The following is a 25,223-nucleotide window of genomic DNA, read 5'->3' on the forward strand; positions in this document are numbered from 1 at the left end:
CGCAGTGAAACACAGTATATTTGTAATAGATGTTCTGTTCCCCTGCACAGAGGTGCCTGCTATACTGCCTATGGCACTCTAACAAAATATTAGAATGCTTTAGTAAGACATGTTTAAGTTTCAAATAAATACATTAAGTGCAAAAAAAGTTGTTGATATTTACTCAAACACGGGTGTTTCAATATTCACTTACATAACAAATTGCTGGCCACAGGCATTAGTCTCTACAAAAATCCCCGGGTCAATAATATGTTAAAATTATTCCTTTAATTGAATATATTCAGTTTTAGGGGAAAATCATTATACTGCCACTGATTTTGTTCTTTTGCTAAGAGTTAATACAAACGTCATCACATATCAGATTATATAATAGGCCCAGAAACTAGAATTTGAAATTCTTGACGTCTTGGTCAAAAATTTTATAGTACTTCAAAAATTGAGATATACGTACTTCATGTAACATAAAATTAACCATTCTGAAGTGTACACTTCAGTGGTTTTTAGTATATTCACTATGTTTTGCAACCATCATCACTATCCAGTTCCAGAGGGTTTTTATCACTCCACAAAGAAACCTTCCACCTACTAGCAGTTAGCAAATCACCCCTTATCCATCTCCTAGTAGTCATTAATGTTTCTGTTTCTTCAGATATGTCCTTGGGAAAATCTTTTATCTCTGCACAAAATGGCTGTCTCAGATCTGTGATTTGTTTTTTATTCTTTGCTGCCTAATCAAACTGCCCAAAACTTTACCTTGCTGTGTGGGTTGTCAGCGGCATATGTAATATGTACAATAGAGGGCATAATAGAGAGTATGAAACTCTAAGAGATCTCATTGTCTACATTTACTTCCAGTTTTAGATCTTCCTCATCTTTTCTTTCATTAATTTGGTATTTACTTATATAACATGCCAAATTACACATACTTTGAACTTAATTTGAAGACAGCTAATGTTTTCAGTAATCAGTACAAGTCAAAATAGTATTATAAGAACCATCTTATTTTTTAAAATTTACATCTAATTATATGTTCCCAAATTCTGGCCCAAATTTGTGCTCTTATTTAGTTGCTCCATTCTCTGTATGCCCATACACTCTGTTCATTTCTCAGGTAATTTTATTTTAAAATAGAGATTCAAATGTGTTACTATGTTTCATTGTGATTTATCTGTTTACATGTCTCTGAGTGGAATATGAACTCCTTGAAGGAAGGCCTTTGTCTCCGTATGTTTGATTTTCAGCACAGTGCCTAGTACATGATATAAGTTAATGTTGTTGAATGAAGGAATGGGATTTAAATATACAAACGTATGTATCAAAATTTACAATAATACCCAATTATGTATCCATATATTACACACTATTCCTCTATTATACTACATATACATATACCGTGTCAAGTTTTATGTAGTTCACAACTATATTCAAAATGAATTATTTTGAACACCATAAAATGTTACATATATCGAGTTTTACACAGTATTATAATAACCTCTAAACTAGTTATTACACACACACACACACACACACACACGCAGCACAGTGTTTAACAGGTTATTTACCACAGCTTAACCGCGGGACAGAAGAACACTGAACAATGGAAAAGCTTGGAGATTAAAGTCAGGCAAACAAATCTGCTTTTGGGTTGTCTAGCAGTACCTCAGTGACGTAGGCTATTTCTTTCTGAGTGATGTGGAGACATTTAATACCATGTTTAGGGAACTGGTTTAAGGGTGGAGTTAATCTAATTTAAGGGCCTGGCACTTGGCAGGCTTTTAACGAACTTTAGCCGGTACTTCATCCCTCAGCCTAAACCAAGTAAAGGAGGGGTTTTTTTCCACACGTTATGAGTCTTTTCCAGTCACGGAAACCTACCCTGTTCTCAGTTTGTCAAGTCAGAGGGTCCGCGTAAGACGGTAAACGCACAAAATAATCCACCTTGCTAACTCTGAAGGGCTGCTAAACCCGCAGGAAGCGCTGGGCGGACCTCCAGTATCCCAGCATCCCTCGCGCTATCCGGTTGCTCTTCTCCCGCGTCTCTATGATAGAGCCGGACTGGGAGGCTGCAACGGCGGTGGGGGCTGTGGTAAGGCGAAGTGAGAGGTCCAACTTTCTTACTGGACTGAGAGGTTTTGGCCGCGGAGGGTCGCGATGTCAGAGAAAAAACAGCCGGTAGACTTGGGTCTGCTGGAGGAGGACGACGAGTTCGAGGAGTTCCCTGCAGAAGGTAACCGGCTCGCCCGCGGCCTCTGGGCCGCGCGGACAGTGACTAAGGCCTCTGAGTGGAGGCGGCGCGGCTGGAAGGGCTCGGCCGGGAGGCACCCGCGGGAAGTCTGGACCCCCGCTACTGGCTCTCAAGGCTCTGCACGCGCGACCCTCCACGACCGACTTCGGGTCGAGGTGTCACGGTGGGACTCACCTCAGCGGTGAGGCTAAATGCCTTCTGCTTCCTCACTGGGAGGAGCCACGGGGACCCTGGTTGCCTAGCCCGGTGTCCGGGATGGTGGGGCCTTTTCCTCTTCAGCCCGGGTACCGCCACCTCGTTCATGTCTACATAATCCCTTTTCCCTTTATTTATTGTTATTGTTATTATTATTTGTTTTAGCAGTCTTCCTTTGCCTTGAACCCTTCCAGAATTAAATTGTTGTTCCTAGTTAGGCCGGTGCTGCCTACATTTAGGACTTAACATATGAAGCCTGTTAAGTAGAACGGGAGGATCAGGTGTTAGTGCTTAATTCCCGTTATTGCCTTCCTCTTGTTCCTCATTAATTTTTGATCACTTAACTTCAAACTAACATAAGTTTAAGGATTTATAAGACCCTAAAACGTCTACATTTTTATTAGCTTCATGGTTACCAAGAGGAACTTTAGTTTTCTCATTGTAGATAACAGCAAATAGCTAACATTGTTTGGGTGGTTGCTTGTCTGAGTATTTTGCTTCTATTAACTTAATTCATTTTCACAAGCCTAGTAAGTAGGAGCTGGTATTTACATTTTTCAGATAAAGAAACTGAAGCTTGAACAGTTAAGAAACTTGCCCAGTGTCACGTAACTGGCTAGAAATGATGGACACCTGGCCCAGTTGACACTAGCACTCTTAAACTCTAGCTGTACTGCTTCTGTTTGTTAGATCATTGTTGCCAATCAGGGTTTCAAAATTGTTGGTTTTATCAACTAATTGCTATGCGTGAGGTAAACATTTATCTTATAAGAAAAGGAGGTTACTATTGGGTGACCTTTCTGAAGGTGTAGGAAGAGAACTGTGGTTAATGGTTACAAATCTGTTACATTAGTTACTGCTTCACCAAAATGGTCCTGAGTTGTACTCCCTCATGATCCTACTGTGCATAAAGCCACAAAGCTGTAACATTTGTTATTTTTATTTATAGTGTACTGGGTTGTTTAGTGGAAGAAGACCTTGGAGCACATACTACACAAACTCGTAAACTAACCCAAAGCACATCTATTTTCAGTTCTGGGATTCATTATGTATTGTGGGGAATGTTTTTTGTTTTGGTAGTGGATTTATCTGTGCAGACATGTTTTCTTGATCTCACTTTCAAGTTGGTTCATAATCCTCCAACAGTGAGCTATGTAGTAAAAAACTGGCTTGAGATCAGGATCTGCTTCTAACACAAACTTCATATTTGGTATAGTTAGCGTTTATTGTTTATCATATAACAAGATACCATGTTAGGCACTTTATCTACATTATATAGTCTAATTATCACATCTCTGAAGAAACTGAGGCTCAGAGATTTTAAAAGCTTGCCATTAAGTGGTCGTCAGGATCTGATAGGTCTTTCTGAGTCCCCAACCCAAGCAAACTTTAACCTGAATCCCTAACGTTTAGCAAAGTGCCTGGCACATGGTAGATGGTCAGTAAATGCTTGTCGAATGAGTGAACCTGTGTTTAAAATAAGTAGTCGAGAATTGACTGCTTAAAAAGGACCTAAAGATAACTGGGCCTGATGATACATATGATGTTTCAGCAACTTTCATTTCATCAGCTTTTGCAGAATATGTAATTCTTGTACTAAGTTTATGTTGGGAGCATCAATTTGTTCAAAATGTTGGTAGTTACATAGTAAAAAAAAAAAAATCTCATTAAAGTTAAAAGGAAAAGCAAAGAATATTTTTTCTGAAGACAGGCCTCCCACAACAGACTGGTTTATTATCATAAGTAACTCACCATTTATTGGTCACCTTACAGAAAATCTGTCATCTTCAGGTTTGAATATGTAGAACCTCATTCATTCAGGAGATTTTCTATTTAGAATGAGCGGTAACATTTGAAATGCTTTTGCTTGTTTAGGTTTTTGTGTGTTTCTTCTCTGGTTTTTCATTCAGACAGGTAAAGTTGGAGAAGCAGTACTTTGAAACTGGCCTGTTTTGAATCTTTCAGTATTTGAGTTTTCAGATCAGTTATTAGTGCCCTGAATTACCAAGTCCTTTGCCTTCTTTGGAGATTCTTTTTCTTGTGATTGTCTTTATGGTGAATATGCCATTGACAAACTCACAAGTAGATACAACTTAAAATTGCCTGTAATCATCTAATCAATCTAGGGGAGGTCTTACTTTCAGTGGCCCATTGGGTCTCTGTGTTTCAGAAAGTGAATGATGTCCATTGTCTAGGGTAGCTTGCAGTTAAGAGCCTGTTACATGAAAGCATTACTGAAATTATGTATCCCTGGTTTGACTACAGAATTGTATATTTTTTGAGGGTGTTGTTGCTACATCTTATTCCTGATAAGAATTTGTTTGGTAAGATGTCAATTCAGTCATTATAAGGAAGGGGAATTTCTGTTTTGAAAAGGAAACTAAGATAATGCGTTTTCATGGAGGCTTCATTGTTTCTTCTGAATAGCTCTTCAGTGTGAGGTGTGACGTGTGGGGTGATTTTCTGAAGGTGCAAAGAAACAAATGCTCCTTTTTTATCATTTGGACTGTGGATCTGTGTTACATTGGCAGTTCCTCACAATTCTAATTGGTGGGTGTGTGATCTGGTCATTAAGTAGGAACTGTTAAAAATCATGTTTAGGATCTTTGTGAATTCTGCAACTTCTTGACTGTTTAAACTCATTGACTATCAGATTTGTTGGAAGACACTCAACGTTTTGGGAATGATTTAATATAATTTTGGAGGCTTGGCATGGTTAGAATTTTAGAACTGGAAAGCAACTTAAAAGTCTTGAGAAGCTAGAACTTGTCAAGATCATACATCTAGGTTAATAGTAGTAGGGTGGGGCCTAAAACTGAAATACTCTATAATTTATTTGAAACGTCAAACAATTTTTCAAATCAGACATATATTGAAAAGGTATTAAAATATTTTCATTAATCTCATTTCTCTTACAGTTAGAAGTGGATGAGAGTGAAAATGGGAAGAACAAGTGGGCCTTTAATTTCTTTTATTCTGTTCTTCCTATGCCAGAATTGAGAGATTTCTTTCCTTTTTTTGAGAGAAAGAATATTTAAAATGTACCTGAGTTTGCCTTCAGAAGCAATGGTGTTTACAAGAGAATACTATTATACCAAGTAGTTTATAATTTTTCTATAATCACTGGAACTGCTGTGTTATCTGAAGCAGGCTGGTGGTTCCCTAATGCTGCTAGCATTCTGGAATAACTGAGGCACTCTCGCCTGTGCCTATCAAAGTAGGACATCTTATAGTGGTTCTTAACCAAGGAAGTATTTGGGGATATCACATTCACTTGTCAAGTAAGAAAGTAAAATAACTGCCAGCATATAGTGGGTAAAGGTCAAGGATTTTAAATACTTGCTATGCATAGACCAGTCCTGCACAAGGAAGAATTGTCCTATGAAAAATGCCACTGAGAAATATTTATGTGCACATTGGATACCAACTGGACTAAATCCTCAACAAAAGAGTTCCTTAGAATCTTAAATGTAAAAGGTAGATACAGTTAATACTGACTATGTCAGATACTGTACTAGTCAGTTTACCTAGAGCCAAAAGGGCTTTGGTATTTTCAGTTATTAAATGTAATATAGTGGACACATAAATAAATAATAATGTCACATATTTAAATTATGTGGTGGTAGCAAGAAATGAAGAATTCATGTTACTAAAATCTTTTAAGAAAAAAGATAAATATAATGAATGGTAAAGTGCCTATTTGATGTCCATTCATGGTAATCATATGCAAGAAGAAAATTTTTGAGCTCCAGGATGGAATAAGCATGATGAATCTAGGATCAGACCTAGGTTCAAAATCCACCATCCATCAACTTTGTTTTCCCTCAAAATTCACAATTTTATATGTTGTAGAATATGAATACAACAGAGAAGTCATTACCACCAAAAAGGTAACAAACATATCCATCACCCCCCAAAGTTCACTGGTGTCCCTTTATAATAATCTCTCCCTGTCAGTCCTCTCCACATCCCTTCCCATCCCCAGAAAGTCACTGATCTCCTTTTGACATGATAGATTAATTTGCGTTTTCCAGAATTTTATATAAATGGAATCAGACAGTATCTTTTTCCTCAGGCATCTTACACCCAGAATCATTATTTGGAGATTCATCCATGTTGTTGCGTTTATCAATAGCTTGTTCCTTTCTCTTGCTGAGAAATATTCTACTACATGGATATACCACAATTTGTTTATTCTTTCACTTTCTGATGAACATTTAGGTCATTTCCTGTTTTTTTTCCAATTACCCTTTTTTTCCCCTTACAAATAAAACTACTATGAATATTCATGTAGAAGTCTTTGTGTGAACATATGCTTTCATTTCTCTTGGTTTAGCACCTTGTAGTGAAATGACTGAGCGGTACAGTAGGTTTATGTTCAACTTTAAGAAACTGCCAAGCTGTTTCCAGTGTAGTTATACATTTTACATTCCCACAAGCAGTGTATGAGGGTTCTAGTTACTCTACGTCTTTGTCAACACATGGTCATTTTAATTTTAGACATTCTGATAGGTGTAGTGATATCTCATTGTGCATCAGTTTTTAACTTGTCGACTTGTACTAGTTACTTAAATCCTTTAAAATATTTTTGCAGCAAAATATGTAGGATAATTGTACAAGTAACTGCTTATTTAAAATTTAAACCTATGAAAAGTTATAAATTAAAAAGTGAAAGCACTGTTTCTCGCCAACTTTCCCCAAAAACATTTCTTATGCTCCAGTATAATCACTGTTAAACAGTTCTTTCAGTGTCCTTCCTGAATTTATATATATGTATACATATATATATTTATTTGTGTGTGTTTGTATATATCCTCACAAAGGACCATATTACATATACAGTTTTTCTTCTTTTTACATTATATATCTTAGATGTGTGTTCACATTAATATGAACATCTACCTCATGCTTTTTAATAGTTGTGTTCTACTAGTCTACTGTATGCACAATAAATAATCTATAAATATCTATTGATATCTAGGTGGTTTTAGGTTTTTTGCTTATTTTTATGTTTTGTTTTTTTCTGTTACAGAATATGTTGCAGCAAATATTCTTACGTCTTACATCTTTGTTTTTGTTCTTATTTATAAGATAAATTCTTAGGAAATTGCCAGATCAAATTGGCAGGTTCATTTTCATTTTTTTAATATAATTTTTATTTTGAAATAATTACAGACTTACAGAATAATTGAAAGTACAATACAAACAACCTTTTTTTTCCATGAGCCAGCCTGATGTTCATCACCCCTAGATATTTTAATGTGTATTTCCTACAAAGACATAACCTCAGTACAACCATCAAAATTGGAAATTAACACACAGATATATTACTGTCATTTAGTCCATAGGTCCTTTTCAGGTTTCTTCAGTTGTCTTAATAATGTCTTGATTAAGAATCATGGATTACATTCAGTTGTCATATCTCTAGTCTTCTTTAGTCTAGAGCAGGTCTCTGTTTTTGACTTTTGTGATTTTGACACTTTTGAAGATTACAGGCCAGTTATAGAATGTTTCTCAACTTGGATTTGGCTCACGTTTATATATGATTCGATTTAGGTTCTGCACCTTGGAGGGAATATCATAGTAGTGATGCTGTATTCCCATTGCATCCTGTCAGGTGGAACATGATTCTCATTTATTCCATTGCTGCTGATGGTAACTCTATTAAGGTAGTGTCTGTGAGACTTTTCCATTATTAGATTACTGATTTTCCCTTTGTAATTAATAGGTATTTTACTAGGAGGGACTTTGAAACTGTGTAACCACAGTTTTCCATTCATTATCAAACTTTCAATTTATTCATTTGTGTATTTATATCAATATAGACTCATGAATTCTCATTTGATGGGTTATAATTTGTTGCTATTATTTATTTTGATATTCAGATTGTCCCAATTTGTACATGGGGAATCCCATCAAGCTGTCTTCTGTGACCTTTTGACAAGTCACCATTCTTTGTGCATTTCCTAGCATTCTGACACAAGTAGGTATTCCAAGCTAATCTTATACTTTTCCTGTTCCAGTCCTGGAATCAGCCATTCCTTTGAGGTGCATAGCTTTCAGTGGAGAATGATATTTGGAAAGTAAGATCTTACCTCCAGTTGTGCTGATGGCTTTTGGGATGCTGTCAATGGAAGGAACTAGGAAATAGACAAATGTATGTACATATATACATCTATTTATGTATGTGTTTGTATAAAACCATGAGTTCACATAGGTATCTCTAATTTACAGTTCAACACCACAGGGCTCATTCTAGTTTTTTCCCTTTCCACATTTGTAACTTTCTTCCCCAGCAGTGAGAAACCTGGCTCCCATTATTGTAAATATTGGGTCATTGTCTATTAGGTCATCCTCCTCCCTAACCAATGTTTGTTGTCCCCTACACCCACAGATCCCCTCCTTATCTCACTTTGGCTTCAACATTCTATGCTAGGCCACTGTCACTTCTCCTTACTCCAGCATTGGATGGTTTCTTGACTCTGTCCTGGCTATGACACACCAACCACACAACACTGCCCCTCCACAGGAATGCCTTCCTGGCTCTGCTTGGGCTCTGACACCTCATTCAGGACCAGGTGCATTTTGAATTTTGACATATTCTCAAATTACCTTTTACAAGGGTTACACAAATTTCCATCTACAGGTCACTTTTTACCTGCACTCCATATTAAACATTTTAGTCATTACAAACCTGAGGGATGAAAATGGAATCGCATCATTTTGATTTGGATTGATTTCTTTGAGCAAGATTGACCATTGTGTTTTTCCTTTGTTACCTTCTTAATCCTCAGTTCCTTCATGTAATTTGTGGATAATAATCAGAGTCATGTAACGATTGTATGATTGTATTAGTCTGTTTGAGCTGCCATAACAAAATACCATAGACTGAGTGGCTTAAACAACAGAAATTTATTTTCTCACAACTTGTAGTTTGGGAAGTCCGAGATGAAGATGTTAGCCTGTTCAGTACCTGGTGAGGGTTCTCTTCCTGGCTTGCAGACTATTGCCTCTCATCATGTCCTCACAAGGTAGAGAAAGAGAGCTCTCTGGATTCCCTTCCTATAACAACACTAATCTCATGAGGACTCTACCCTCATGACTTCATGCAACACTAATTGCCTTCCAAAGGCCCCATCTCCAAATACCATAACATTGAGGGTGGTTAGGACTTCCTCATATGAATTTCAGGATTGGGGGACACAAACATTCAGTCCATAAGAATGATATATGTGTAAAATGTGTAGCATAGAGTTTGGCACAAAGTTGGTATTCTGTGAACATTAGGCTCCTTTTTTTCTCCCTCCTAATCTACTTAGGGATTTGGATTTTGCATGATGTTTGGTATTTATTTAATTTGAACCATTTTCAACAAATATTTTGTAATTTTAGATGTATCCAAAATTAAGCTTGTTGAGCTTGAGGGTTATTTGATTATTTTTTTAATATTAAAAACTTATAAATTAAAAAATATTGTCAAAAGTTTTTCCAAAAGTACTTTAAAAAATAGTTTGATTATTCATATAAAATACAAAGATACATAACACAGTAGTATGTATTGTTTAAGGATGCATACAAATGTACAAGAGGTATAAAGAGACACAGTGGAATGAACCCCCCCCCCCGCCAAATCAAGATATTAGTGCTTGCCAGGGGGTTGTGAGTGGTGTGACTCAGGATATTAAACAGTAAAAACTACTTTGAAAAGCTATTTGATTAGTTATTTAACTGGTTCAATGGAATGAAGAAGCATTAAGCAATTGTGACTGGTGTTCATTGTTACGTAGTAATGTTGTTTTTAAGCATAACTCATTGAAAGACATGAACAGTGAAAACAATGAAGGGAAATAAAAGTTTCAAAAACTATACTTACACTCTTCTGAAGTATTAAAAATTTACCAGATATCTTTTTTTTCCAGTTTTGTGCTCTGTTATTGATGTAATGCTTGGTAGAAATGGTATCTTTATTCTGCAACCTGTTTCTCTTTTTACCTCCATCACCCCTTAAGTTTCCTTGGAGTGATTAGCCCATAATACATGATTTATTCTTTCGATATATGTTTGTAGAGTGCTTCCTATACACCTGGCACTGAAAGGTGCAGAGCGAGAATGATTCTAGCTGCTGTTTATCGGTACAAAGTGCTTTAGGTACATTGTTTTATGTAATCCTCATAGCAGCCTTATGACAGCTTTATACTTGGGGCTCAGCAAAATAACTTACCAAGGACAAAGTTAACTAGAGGCTGCACAGAGGCAAATTTGACTCTTTAGATAGATATTTGTCTTTGGACTTAGTGATATAAATGTCAATGGAGATTAGTAAGTTTTCATGCCAGACTTGAGCTTTTTAGTATTTTGCAAGTGCTTATGCTAGGAGGGGGCACTCCAAGCCTTTCTCTCCCCACACCCAAGTAAACCAGAACACTTTTGCTTTTGACTGTCTTTTTCTGTTGGGTTTCTGGGTAAGATTTCACTTGGTTTCCTTCCAGTGGAAGCAGGTGGTGGTGGTGGTGGTGGTGGTGGTGTGGGGATTAAACCACTGATAGTAAAGTGCAACAGCAGCTGAAAAGAAGGGGAAATTATTTCCAGTTGTGTACCGCATGAGGCTGCAACATTTGAACAGAGCTTTCAAAAGGTAGAAGTGTAGGAAAGGGGTTTCCAGAAAAAGGGAAGAGGAGTAGATGCTTGGAGGTGGAAGATCAATGTGTATGTGTATTTTATTTGGCTGTGAAATAGTAGTTGTAATTACACAGGTAGTTTGGAGCCTAATCATGGAAAGCTTTAAGCCAAATGACCACTTTGGACTTGATCCTTAGGTAGATGAGACGTGGGGGGGGGGGGGCGTTGTTTGTTTGCTTGATATGTGTATGTTTCCTTTAGGCAGTAGGCAGTTTAGGAAAAATTAACCCAGCAGAATTTGAAAGGATAGAAAGTCAGGGAAGCTAATTAGCAAATTGTTGAAATAGCTTAGGTGAGGACTAAGGGCCTGAAATAGGTTGTTATTAGGGAAGAGTGATGCAAGAATTACAAGGGAGCTTTGGCAGCTATTTTGATAGTAAGAAATCAGGGATTGTGATTTTGCACTTGCATAATTAATGGAAGACCGATGGTTGAGTTCACATTGGATACTCTTTCTTTTTTTTTTTTTAATTAATTTATTTTTGGCTGCGTTGGGTCTTGGTTGCTGTGCGCGGCCTTTCACTAGTTGCGGCAAGCGTGGGCTACTTTTCATTGCAGTGCGCGGACTTCTCATTGCAGTGGCTTCTCTTGTTGCGGAGCATGGGCTCTAGGCACGCTGGCTTCGGTAGTTGTGGCACGCGGGCTTAATAGTTGTGGCTCATGGGCTCTAGAGCGCAGGCTCAGTAGTTGTGGCTCATGGGCTTAGTTGCTCCGCGGCATGTGAGATCTTCCCAGACCAGGGCTTGAACCTATGTCCCCTGCATTGGCAGGCGGATTCTTAACCACTGTGCCACCAGGGAACTGTCCTACATTGGATACTCTTGCCTCAATAATATGGAGGATCAAAATGAGAGAATCAGTATGAGTGTAGGGCATGAGTGCTTGGAAAAGATTAGAATAACTAATGGCTTTGAGGAATTTTATAGAATTAAAGAGAAATAAAAGCACTAATCAACCAAGAGAACCAAAGTCAGCATGTTTGTAGTGGAATCATTCTGATATATAATATATGCGCACACACACACACGTGTGTGTGTGTATAAGTCGTTTTGGACCTCTGTTTCAGACTCAGAACCACAAACAACTGAAAGTTCACCAATAGTTTGGTAGCAACATCGTTTAACAGTTGCTTTTGGTTGTTTGCTCTGAAGTACCCCACTGACATGTTTGGTCCTTGTTGGAGAAAATATAAGTATAGTACAATGGTGCTATGCTAGTAGTGATTTCTTAGCCACTGAATAGACATTAGATTTCTAGGGTATATAGATGTTTTTGTATCATGATAACTTACAGAAATGAAATTTTATAAAAAAATTTTAATCTGTTTTATACAGCTTAAGCAGGAACGTGTAAATTTATCTCAGAATGACTAGATTTAGTGTGGCTTTATTATCATATTTATCAGTGTAATGGTGCTATTTGCAGCTATTGCTGTTTCACCTATAGCGGTGAATGTACAATTTAGAACTTTTTAGAACTTTCCTTTGTTTGTTTTATATTTTTCTTCATGTAATGTTCTGTATATACATGCACATTTTTTATTTGAAGCAACTTTGTTGGAGATTAGTTTATTTATATTCAGAGTAGCTTTACTGTTAAGGAATGAATGAGAGTTTGATTGATGCTCCTGAAAATCGCTTTAAAGTAGAACATTTGCAACCCTATTTGGTATAAATAGAATTTCCTCTTTAGTTTTCTCCAAAGTGGTATACTTTATACTTTTTAGAAATTTCATAAGGTATGTTGGAGGGTGGGGGAGAGTAAGTACTTTGAAAAACATTGAGAGAGAACCATTTTTCACACTTAAATGTTAAGGTGATACTTAGATGAAGTATGTGGGATCTTTGGTAACTCAGATTTGTGAAATTTAAAGCTAGTCCAAGATGTAATTCTCACTGGCAGATGTGAACAAAGTCAAATTTGGGGGCAAAGTCTCAAATAATTTAGAATTGCTAGACACTTATGTATTAGGCATCTGTTATTGGTTATTTCCAATTCTGACTTCTTGAAATATGGTAATTTTTTTTACCAGTACACATCTGGAGGCCTGCACACTGAAGTAAACACAGCTGTGGTTATTTAAATGATTAATCACAATCCTGGCAATGCATTTAGTGTTGAAGATAAAGTGTGTACTTTATAGTCATCTACGTATTGAAGGAAGACACTAGACATAAATCAGGTATCCTTGTTTGATTTTATTATTTTGCCCTTTTAAAAAAAAGCTGTTTCTGGGTTTAATGCTTTAAAAGTAAGTGATTAAATAAAATTGCATGGTTAACAGTGCAGTGTTATAATTGAAAAGTAAAACACAGTTCAGAGATGCTTTGCAAGAGAAGTCTGCCAAATCCAGAGATTACAACAGTCACATGTTTTTTATGTTCCCCTTCATTTAGTTGAGTTTACATATATTGTAGTTTATATATATTGTAACATGTATAATATGGAGGACTTATAAGTGTTGGAAATAAATTTGGGGATGTTATACCCTATCACTTAAACATTTTACGTAATATAGTTCAGTACATTCGTAGTTAATAAAGAAAATCTTTAAAGTTTCCACCTAAAATGGATTATAGATTCTGGTTTGTCTTTGTATGCTCAGTAGTGTCATAATTGTAAAATGCTGTATAATAATACGAATGAAATACAGAGCTACTGTCATGAATCTTTTTGTGTGTGTGTTCTACCTAAAATCGTTTTTTTTTTTAATTTATAAATTTATTTCTTTATTTTTGGCCGTGTTGGGTCTTCGTTGCCGCGCGCGGGCTTTCTCTAGTTGCAGCAAGTGTGGGCTACTTTACGTTGCAGCTCGCGTGCGGGTTTCTCATTGCGGTGGCTTCTCTTGTTGCAGAGCATGGGCTCTAGGCACACTGGCTTCAGTAGTTGTGGCACGTGGGCTCAATAGTTATGGCTCATGGGCCCTAGAGCACAGGTTCAGTAGTTGTGGCGCACAGGCTTAGTTGCTCCGCGGAATGTGGGATCTTCCCAGACTAGGGCTCAAACCCGTGTCCCAGGGAAGTCCTCTACCTAAAATCTTGCTCATAATACTGTTTTCCCTCCATTCATGAGCCAGTTTATTTTTCTTGGGACTTTATTTCTTCCTTCTTCCCTTTCCTTTCCTTGCCATTAAAGTAACATGAGATGGTTGTTACCAGAGGGAGAGATACTTGATGCTTATGCTAAATGATCATCAGAATTCAACTTGATAAACTAAAAATTGTACCAGTTTTAAAATTTTGAAAAAGATACTGTTCAGGGACTTACTTCCCTGGCAGTCCAGTGGTTAAGACTCCACGTTTCCTCTGCAGGGGACACCAGTTCAATCCCTGGTCGGGGAACTAAAATTCCCACATGCTGCTGCGAGGCCAAAAACAAAAAAACAGAAACAAAAAAAGACCGTGTTCAAACTCGTATTTCCCATATTACATAAAGAATTTGATTGTTTTTTTTCCCCTAGCCTTTATGGAGTTAAGGATTGGACCTCCTACAAAATAAGTTATTGAAGCTGTTACGTTTCTTGTTCTAGATTCTCTGAGACAGTAGGGTACAAATTAACAAGTATGTTTTTTTAGTCTCTTAAAGTTAAAAGAATTAAAGTCAACTTGAAGGTATTTGAATGACATCAGTATTAACAATATTGAAATCAACTTTTTTTTTTTTTTTTTTGGCCGTACCATGTGGCTTGTGGGATCCTAGTTCCCCAGCCAGGGTTTGAACCTGGGACCTCAGCAGTGAAAGCACAGGGTCCTAACCACTGGACCACCAGGAAATTCCCTGAAATCAACATTTTGAATCAAGCCATAATTAGATTAAAAGTCCTGTGGGCCCTGTATTTTTATTGTTCTGGAAAGGGTAGGCTTACAAGATTAGCAGAGAAATGTGAAATAAATATTCTTGTTTTTTATATTTCTAACTTCAATCTTTTGACATTTTATTTCCTTAAAAATTTAGGAAACTGGTTAGTTAGAAGTGGTTCAGGCTGATATGAGGCTTGGTGTCTTAGAACTTTAAAGTTCAATTGTGACTTGAGTTATGTCACCTTCTTTACTCAAGAGCATATTATACACTTGTAACGTATGCAAATTATTTTGTGGGACATTAAGCTCTGTTAGATATCTTTATAAAGATTCCTTAAAATATCAGTGAAACAAATATTTCGTTTGACAATTCTTATTTCTAGGCTCAACCCAAGTATATTTAAAGTCTAGGATTTGAGGTTGTGAAATAATGGTAGAAAAAAGTTAATAAATATTTTCTTGTAAGACAGTCTTCACTTTCTGTTTTTTTGGTAGTGGTAATGGTGGTGGTTTCAAAGCAAAGTGGGGTATGCTATACAGTGATCTCTAAGGCTTTCTCTGTTTCCAAAATTCTGTAATTTTAAATAATCTTCAGTCTTAGCCATTTTATAAAAACTTGAAGTATAAAGCCAAACTTTGCTGCATTGTTTTAATGAAATAGTTTTATGTGAATTTTTTATACTGGAATGTTTAGTGTCATTAAAACAAATCAAGAAACAAAAACTCCTAAGCTGTCCATTAATATTATTAGATAGCTCAGAACTGTAGGTTATAGGAAGACTGGAGGGAATGGGGAGGAATAGCATGATTCACTTGCTATAAAAGGAATAATGGATTGCATTTTTCCATTATAATAAGTTCAAGGTACAAGAATCTGAATTTCTATGATTTGAAGTGTTTTATTTAATTTTAATTTAAAGAATTAAAATCATGTAGTTGATTCTTGATGATTTAGTATTAGGGAAATATATCTACTTTTTGAGCCCCTTTTTAATTTAAAATCTGATCTTAGCCTGCAACCTGTACCATCTTTACATAATGTTCCTCTCTTGTATACTTAATGCTTCAGTTTCTGCCCCCTTTATTTTTGCCTTAAAGTAGTTCCCTTCTTTCTGAGATTTCCCTGCTCTTAGAAAAACAAAAAGAAAATTTGTGTACAACAATGTACATATTAAACAGTTTATTATTGATTGCAATGGCAATATGAGAATAACAGTATTGTTTTAGCCCTATACCTAATGATTAACTCTTGACTTAACTAAGTCACTTTGCTCGTTTATAAAAGTTCAGAAATGTTGTTTTTTATCTTTAGCTTTGGAAGTAGATATACTATCTTTATTTCTTTTTTTTAATTTCTTTTTTTTTTTTTGGCCACACCGGCTGGCATGCGGGACCTTAGTTCCCCGACCAGGGTTTGAACCCGTGCCCCCTGCATTGGGAATGTGGAGTCTTACTTACTGGACCACCAGGGAAGTCCCCAGATATACTATTTTTAAAAATTTGGTTGCATTAGCTTTCTCATCACTCTTCCATAGACTATAGGAAATCCTAAATGTGATTTCCTTTACTTTAACTTCTTAATCTACTCTCATTAAAAACTATAGGTGGATTCATAAGTAGAATAAAAGTTTTCAGTTTGAAAGGTACTTCTATAAGAAAGGAGAACATGTAAGGATATCTGTAGCCCAGTCAGCTTAATTTTGAGATGTAATTAATACTTAGTATTGTTAAGTATTACTACTGTTGAGGACCTCAGAGAATAGTATAGGATTTGAATTTAGATCATTACAATATTTCCGTTTTGAGAATAATAATATTACTGGGAGATATAAGAACATTTAGGCCAATAAAAATCAGTATTTTTGATTATTGAAAGTTATTATTAATGAATATACATTCACTACCCTATACCAATGATTAAAGTTGAGTATACATTTGACTGAGCTTCCTAGCAACCTGAAATAAATTGCCTAAGAGAAACTTTCATCTTTTCAGGCACTAATATCTTAAAGAAATTTCCCACATGATCTCTCTTCAGGGAGCATTCAAACAGATGATCGCAAGTCTCAAAAGTATTCTTAGAGTAAATACAGTTGAGAATTCTACACGACTCATTCATAATACAAGATATTGTTATTCTCTTCCATCTTGAAATATATACTCTTGACTTCACTGAAACCACACACTGCCCTCTGTTTTCTTGAGATTGACCACTCAGAGGAAGGGAACTTGAGAAACGTAGTTCCATTTACACAACATTTTTTTGAGTGTCTACTATGTGCCCAGTACTCAGCTATAGACATTAGAGTTGCAAATTTAATAAAATGTGCTTCCTACCTGAATGTTTTGCATAGTTACTTACAGGAATGGTGGTCATTTTGGGCATCAGTGGAAGAGGGTACAGACTGTAAGATTGGAGAGGAGGGGACAGAAAAAAGACCACAATAATACTCCATGAAAGGAATAATCCCTCCTAAATTAACATAGTGGCAGCAAGAATAGGGAGGAGGAGACTATAACTCTGTAGATTCTTGAGCTGAAATCAAAAGGATATAATGAATGGTTATGAGAGTTGAAGGAGAAATGATAGCTAAGCTGCCTCCCAAATTTCTGGTTTGGGGGGACCAGGTAAATGGAGGTACTTTCTTATATTCTTAAATCATGATGTTGACATATGGCATTTAAAATTTTTTGTTAGATACATATGTAACAAATATAATACCCATATGAACCATTGTTGAATACCTTTAAATCTATATGTGCTTTATAAGAAAAGCCTAAATCATACCTTTTCTTATTGACTTCTTTTTTTTAAAAGATCGAAATGTTCTTAGCCATGTTTCTAATAAGTAATTACTAAGATGAAGCTACTAGGACACATTTAAGAGCATGTGTAACTCATGCTTACTGTTTTTGGAGGGGAGGGATCAAGCAAAAGTACACAAGGTCTGATTTAGAGTTCGTTGCATCTTTCACAACCAACTGTCGTGCATATGCACAACAGGTATTGTTGTGGCTTAAGAATACAAAGGTAAATAAAAGAGTTTTATTCTTAAGGAGCTCAGATACTAGTAATGGACATAGGCATATAAACTGATAAATATGATTGTACAGTATGTAGGTGCTGTGATAGATATACACAAAGGAGGGGACCTAATCTCTGAAGGAAAGGAAGAGAGGGAATCAGGAAAGCTTCCAAAGGTGATTTCCATACTGGTTTTTTAAAAACTAGTTTTCTCAGATTTTAATTTTGAAACTTAACCCTATAGAAGTTTTAAATAAAGGACAAATGGGGGGAGTGTAATGGGTGAAGGGATCAAAAGATACAGACTTGCAGTTACAAAAATAAGTCATGGAAATGTAACGTATAGCATGATGACTATAGTTATTAATACTCTATTGCATGTTTGAAAGTGGCTAAGAGAGTAGATCTTAAAAGTCCTGATCCAAAAAAAAAATTTGTAACTGTTGGTGACGGATATTAACTAGACTCATTGTGGAGATCATTTCTCAGTGTATACAAGTATCAAATTATGTTGTATACTTGGAACTAATATAATGTTATATGTCAGTTATACCTCAAAAAACAAGAAGGCAGCAAACACCCATGTTTCATCAGTTGTTAACATTTTGTCATATTTACTTTATTTCTATCATATGTATGATAGACATGTATGATATAAAATATATATCAGAAGCATTTACAAGTAAACTTGTCAACAAAATGACACATGATTCTTAAATATTTCAGCATGTGTGTCTTAAAGAATAAGGACATTCTCTAACACAGTTTTACAACCATGTTTAAGAAAATATTTGGTTTACTTTTTGTTATCTGAGTATGACTTGTCTTTTTTTATGTTTAGCAGTTTTGAATTCCAGGCCGGTATCGTCCTGCTACTCAACTTACTTTTCTGTTATTGGTGCTGTGTTTTGAAAGATTGTGTAATAGACCTTATAAAAATTATCAGCAAAGTAAATATCCTCCTGAAGTTACAATAAATTTTCACAGCAAATAGAATTTTTTGTATTAACTACTGTTTTAGATCTGCAAATTCAAGAATTGAGAAAACAAGATAGCATCAATTGAGATTTAAAGAGGAAGATTACCATTTCTCATAGATATGGTTTTAGATGTTTTGAATTGAGAGAGTTCAGTAGCAAGCTTTCTGAAGTTTTTGTATTTATGGAAATAATGTATGAGAAATATTTAAATGGCATCTGTTTCTGTTTTTAGACTGGGCTGGTTTAGATGAAGATGAAGATGCACATGTCTGGGAGGATAATTGGGATGATGACAATGTAGAGGATGACTTCTCCAATCAGTTACGGTAAGTTTTAAGCCAAATTTTTATATAGCTTAGTATTAATTGTAAGTATGGAATATGTAACTTATATATGACAATTGCCTTTGAAATAGATTTTCGAATTATGAAAAGTAAGATATATTGCCTCATCTCCTGTGTTTCTAAACATGAATACTTTGTGTAATTGCGTAGAACTTTTGTTCTTTCTAGTCTCTTTATAAAAGTAGTTAACTAGAAGCATATTTGCTATTTTTTTAAATCCTTGTAGGTTTAATTCTGTCACTGTTAATTTTCTATCAATATTGAACAACTCAGCAGAAATTAGAATCATAGGGTGCTCAGACCCAATGTATTGGTGATTCTCAAACTGGAATGGAGAGTGAGGTGTTGGGAGTGTATTTTTCCATATTCATGTACAAATCTACCTAAAATGATTAGTTGATTGATTATCAATCGATTGAAGTAAAATTTATATAATGTAAAAATCGTTTTAAAGTGTACAATTTAGTGGCATTTTGTATATTCATAATGTCATACAACTATCATCTGTATTTAATTCCAAAACATTTTCAGCACCCTAAAGGAAACACCATATCTATTAAGCAGTCACTCTGCATTCCTCTCCTCCTCCAGCCCCTGGCAACCGCTGATCTGCTTTCTGTCTGTGGATTTTCCTGTTCTGGATATTTCATATAAATGGTATCACATGAATGATCTGTATGTCTAGTTTCTTTGACTTAGTATAGTGTTTTTAAATTTCATCCATGTTGTAACATGTATCCGTATTTCATTCCTTTTTATGGCTAAATACTGTTTCCTTGTATACATAGGCCACAGTTTGTTTATCCATTCATCGGATGATGGACATTTGGGTTGTTTCCAGCTTTTGGCTGTTGTGAACAGTGTTACAGTGAACATTCATTTACACGTTTTTGTTTGAATATCTCTTCAGTTTTGTTGGGATTTAGTGGAATTGCTGGATCATATTGCAATTCTGTTTAACTTTTTGAGGAATTGTCAAACTTTTCCACAGCAGCTGAATAATTTTACATTACTACCAGCAATATAGGAAGTTTCTAACCTCTCCACATCCTCGCCAAAACCTTTTTTTTTTTTTTCATTTTAACCATCCTAGTGGATGAATTGGTATCTCATTGTGGTTTTGATTTGCATTTCTTTAATGATACTGATGAGCTTCTTTTCATGTGTTTGTTGTCCATTTGTATATCTTTTTTGGAGAACTATCTGTTCAAGTCCTTTGCCCATTTTCAAAGTTTGTCTTTTTGTTGTTGAGTTGTAAGAGTTCTTACTTATTCTGGCCCTTATGGGACATATTATCTACAGATATTTTGTCCCATTCTGTTAGGTTGTCTTTTCACTTTCTTCATAGTGTTCTTTGCACAAAAGTCCAATTTATCTACTCTTTTAAGAACTCATTGCCAAATTCATGGTAATGAAAATTTATCCCTATGTTTTCTTGTAACAGTTCCAGAATTTTAGCTATTACATTTAGGTCTTTGATCTATTTTGCATGAATTTTTGTATATGGTGTGAAATAGGAGTCCAACTTCATTCTTTTCCATGTGGATATCCAGTTATACCAGCACCATTTGTAGACAATTCTTTCCTCCCTAATTTTGTTTTGATTCAACCAATACATTATCTATCTTGGCCACAAAGATATCTGTGTAAACTATCATTTGCTTTGCTCAAACCATGATATAGAAGTTCTATTGCAATCTTTTAATTTCCTAGTCTCTAGTACATTTTTCTAAAAAGTAGTGAGATAATTTATACTAAATTTTTAAAATTTATTTTTAGTAGTGGTAAGTAGCTTTTGTTCTAAACTGCATTTTTTTATGGGCTCAAAAACCCTACATTCAAGACTTTTTAGTATTTTGCTGGAAACTAATAACAGTTTTACCCATCTCATTTCTCCCCTTTTTGGACATAGTACAGTTTGGCTTTCACGGTTATTCTGGCTCTTTTACAATTCTCCATGATTTCTCAAAATTGCTGACTCTCATTTTTTTCCTTCTTTCAGTACTCTGAGATGTAATTATTCAGGCCTTGAAACTTTAAACTACTTTAATGTAGTTTGGAATTATCTCATCTGTCTTAATTTTCAATTTTGTCTTAATGATGTTGTTTTTCTTTTTGCAATTTTATGGACAAGATAGAGCAGTAGCTGTTGAACAGTAATCTTGCTTTTTCTCTAAAATCTATTCTGAGCATTGAATCTCTCTCTTCTCATTCTTCTTTAGCCATATATGGCTTTCAGAAGCCCTTTTTGTTCTTTTTACAGATCTCATTCCATTCTGGGATTAAATTAATTCTATGTGTACAAGTTTTTGCCACTTTCTTTTTGTATTTATTTTACGTTTATTTATTTTGCCACATCAGAGAAAACCTTGCTGCTTTTTTTTAATGCATCCCTTCTTTTCTTTCTCATTATAAACATATGCTGTTAGAATACTTATTTTCAGGCCTTACAACTCTGTTGATCCCTATTTTGTGTTTTGATTTTAATCATGTATCAGTTTTTTCTTTTTGTTATCTTCTTGAAATTTTTAAAGTGGAAGCCAAATGAGTTTTCTTCCTTTGCTATTCAGAATAGTCAGATTCCTCCCAAGTGGGTTTTGGGGTGAGGGTGTTTTTCATTAGTCAGAAAATAGCACTTTTCTCTTAACAATTAAATCAAGACATTACTGAATACTTTGGTTTTATTAGGGGACTTTTAGTAGTAAATGTACTGATAATTGGATTTCTTGTCACTACTGCGTCTTGCCTTTTTGTTGGTTTTGGAAATAGAACATTATCCTTATATTCTTTGTGGCTTGTTGGTTTTATAATATACCTCCACAGTGCTCTTATGTTCTATGTTATGTTTCTGCCTTTAGGTTTGTGGATTTTTGTAAGTGTATAAATCTTGATACCTCCATTAGTGAATGAGATTTTTCTTTTTATTTCCCTATTTGTGTTGTGAGTTTTTCTTTTTTAAACAAAGTTTTTGATGTATCATTAGTGCTGTCAAGTAGAACTTACTGTAGTTATGGAAATGTTCTATAAGCTGCACTATCCAGTACAGAAGCCACTAGTCACATGTGGCTATTAAGCACATGAAATGTGGCCAGCACAGCTGCTAAACTGAATTTTTAATTTTATTTAATTTTAATAAATAGCCACATCTGATTACCATATTGGACAAGGCAGCCTCAGATAACATTTATATTCTTGCTTTTAAAAACTGTCTTGATTAACAAGTCTCCTGCGAAGATGTTCTTTTCAGTCTTTGTAAAATGCATCGAGGCCCTTAATGTGGTATTATAAACCATGGTAAAGAACATGTTTTGTTTTGTTTTTTTGGCCGCGCCGCGCTCATCTTTCAGATCTTAGTTCCCCTACCAGGGATTGAACCCGGGCCCGGGCAGTGAAAGTGCTGAGTCCTAATCACTGGACTGCCAGGGAATTCCCCAAAAATGTTTTATTGTTTTCTCATATGATTGAGTCCTAATTCCATCTAAATTTAGAGAGGCAGTTTATACTCTAGAGTCAGTCAGATTCCCTGAGTTCCAGCCCCTATCTGCGTCTTATTTAGCTGCATGGCCTTGGCAAGGACTTAGCCTTAAACTTTCCATGTTTCTCTTTCAGTGTAATTTACCTTCAACAAGTAGAAGTACAAAGAAGGCCAGCAGTGTTTCCATGTAACTAAAGATCATTCTGTTTTTACTGCTTTTGAAACATTTGTTTATATACGTATCAGTAGAAATAGGTAGGATTATGAGATTTTTTGGACCTTTATCACATTTTACATAAAAATTCCAAAAAGCCAATAATTCCTGATTTACCATGTCAGATATAGCCAATGTCACATAGCAGAGTAGTTTCTTGGGTAATAAGAGTTCTGAAACCTACTAGTGGCTGTTAGTCTTATTCTTGTTTTGTTGTAAAAGGAATGCTGCTGTTTTTGTTTCAAATAGTGTGTATTCACTATGTGTGCCCTATGATACCTTTCCAATTGTGCTGGATTTCTTTACTTTTTCATCTCTGTTGTATTTTTCCATTCAACAGGCTCATGATATTAGTGTTTTTGTGTTGTTTTGTACTTAGTGGTGTTCATTTATTTTCCTTTTGGTTTCTTACAAGTCCTGAATTCTACCAAAGAACTTTCATCTTTTCTAAGAATTTAGCTAATTGAGAAATATCTCATACTCTCCTTTGTGTTTGTAAACAATTTATAAATGTAATTGGTCACCACCTCCTGTCATGAAGACAAACAGAGACACAAACTCGGATGGATTTGGTGACTTATTACCTAAATCTTAGGTTGAATTTTAGGGGTTTTTTGTTGTAAAATAAGAGAAAATGAATAATCTACAATGATTTTGTTAAACGCAGCAGAAGTATTGTTTAAGAAAGTTTAAAATTATCTCCATTTTAAATAGGAAACATGAAAGACAGGTATTATAATCTTTCATTTCCTGGGGAGGAGAGGACAAAGGAAGCATTTTAGTTAAATTTAGCAAAGGAGGCGGTAGAGTCAGAAACTTGTGCTGATCTCTTGACTCCTAATCCAGTGTTTTACCACCAGCCCATACTGTCCTCTACACCTGAGCAGAAGACAAAGATGATTCATATGAATAAGCTCTGGCCTTAATATTATTCATGGACTTTAGGTCAGTATTTGTATTATAAATATCTAAAGATTTTAAGGAAGTGAAGGAGTTTGGGGAAATGAATAATAAATATTATACATCGTTCCTACCATATATTTTTTGCATCACATTTACATTGGATAGTGTGATAGTGTCTAAGCGAAATTATGCTTGAGAACAAATGTCTTTTTATCTTACATGTAATGGTGTAATCATGCTTAACATTTGTACAATTTTATCATAGGTTGGTCCTCACATAACTTTATTGTGAACTTTTGATAAAATTCTGATTTTATAAAATCAGAATTGTGGCAGAAAAGTTGCTGGTGATATTTGGAATGGTAGTTTAAATAAGTGATATTGATTACAGGGCTACACCTTTTTGTGCAAATGTTTATACAAGGCAGATCAACAATTGCAGTTGACATTTTCAAAGTATGACTGCAATTTCAGGTTGAAAAAATAAATTATAAAAAGTATCTTTTTAAAGTGTTTATGTTTATACCAATATATATTTTTGAGATTTTTATCCACATTTAAAGTTAGGAAAGTAAAGTCTTGTTTAATATTTTATAACTTATTTATTATATTTAGCCTATATATATTTAATACAGAATAATTTTCACACACGCTTACATTTGATTAATAATTTTTGATTTGTTTAGGGCAGTATATATGTCAGTATGAAAAGCGATCTGTTTATTGTTTATGTGTAAATAACAGTATTGTAATTATAAAATCTCTAAAAGTTTGATAGTGTCTAGTGTTCTTAGCCATATGGTTAATGATTCTTAAAATTTACGTTTAAATATTATGAACAGAATAATTGTACAGTATTTGGAAAATATCAATAATTCCCTCACATTTCTTCCATAAATAGATCAGAAAAATAAGGAATATAAAACATAAGTTTACTAGTGGGAAAACAAAATTTTATTAGCATTATGTGGATTCACATCCAGTTTCCTTCTTATATCGATTTCTTTTTGGGGACTAAAGTAAAGCTATTTGGTAGTATTTTAAATTGATGTTTAGGCTTATTAGCTCAATTATTTATTGTGTTATTTCTAAAAATCATCTGTTTCTTTAATTTATCATGAAGAATGTCTAGTGATGTTGTTCTTTTGTGTTTCTTTATAGAGCTGAACTAGAGAAACATGGTTATAAGATGGAGACATCATAGCATCCAGAAGTGCTGAAGCAACCTAAACTTGAACTGTTTACTAAATTCTAGAGCAGAGAACCCAGGATGGGACACTTAATAAAAAAAAAATGTTTATTTCATTACCTCCTTGGATTTATTTTTGTTTTTGTAACACACAAAATAAATGTTTTGATCTAA

At 35.0% G+C, this 25,223-nt stretch overlaps 1 protein-coding gene and 1 long non-coding RNA gene across 5 annotated transcripts in view; one reads left to right on the forward strand and one right to left on the reverse strand.

The window, feature by feature from the left end:
• The window catches only part of LOC137229038 (uncharacterized), a 258,826-nt gene extending 256,814 nt beyond the window's left edge, over positions 1–2,012 (reverse strand). Inside the window, exon 1 of the long non-coding RNA XR_010945509.1 lies at positions 1,876–2,012. This is a non-coding gene — a long non-coding RNA (uncharacterized lncRNA). The remainder of the gene's footprint in view (positions 1–1,875) is intronic.
• Positions 2,013–2,020: 8 nt separating this feature from the next.
• SEM1 (SEM1 26S proteasome subunit) lies at positions 2,021–25,223 on the forward strand. 4 transcript variants are annotated; one of them, XM_067746348.1, is made up of 5 exons: positions 2,021–2,227; positions 19,157–19,250; positions 19,860–19,925; positions 23,818–23,902; positions 25,022–25,223. In XM_067746348.1, the coding sequence occupies exons 1-4, from the start codon at positions 2,152–2,154 to the stop codon at positions 23,855–23,857; spliced, it is 276 nt and encodes a 91-aa protein (XP_067602449.1). In that variant the 5' UTR covers positions 2,021–2,151; the 3' UTR covers positions 23,858–23,902; positions 25,022–25,223. The 4 variants fall into 4 exon arrangements, 3 of the variants coding, with proteins under 3 accessions (XP_067602449.1, XP_067602452.1, XP_067602450.1); XR_010945508.1 differs by lacking the exon at positions 19,860–19,925 and having other exon boundaries at positions 2,022–2,227; positions 23,804–23,902; XM_067746351.1 differs by lacking the exon at positions 19,860–19,925 and having other exon boundaries at positions 2,022–2,227.

The sequence above is a fragment of the Pseudorca crassidens genome, chromosome 8 (genome assembly GCF_039906515.1).
Source record: "Pseudorca crassidens isolate mPseCra1 chromosome 8, mPseCra1.hap1, whole genome shotgun sequence".
Lineage (NCBI taxonomy): Eukaryota > Metazoa > Chordata > Mammalia > Artiodactyla > Delphinidae > Pseudorca > Pseudorca crassidens.

Coding starts and splice junctions, on each gene's coding strand:
- SEM1 (XM_067746348.1), top strand. CDS start 2,152: ATGTCAGAGAAAAAACAGCCGGTAGACTTGGGTCTGCTGGAGGAGGAC. Junction 2,228..19,156: donor CGAGGAGTTCCCTGCAGAAG/GTAACCGGCTCG, acceptor TTCTGTTTTTAG/ACTGGGCTGGTTTAGATGAA. Junction 19,251..19,859: donor GACTTCTCCAATCAGTTACG/GTAAGTTTTAAG, acceptor CTCCTCCTCCAG/CCCCTGGCAACCGCTGATCT.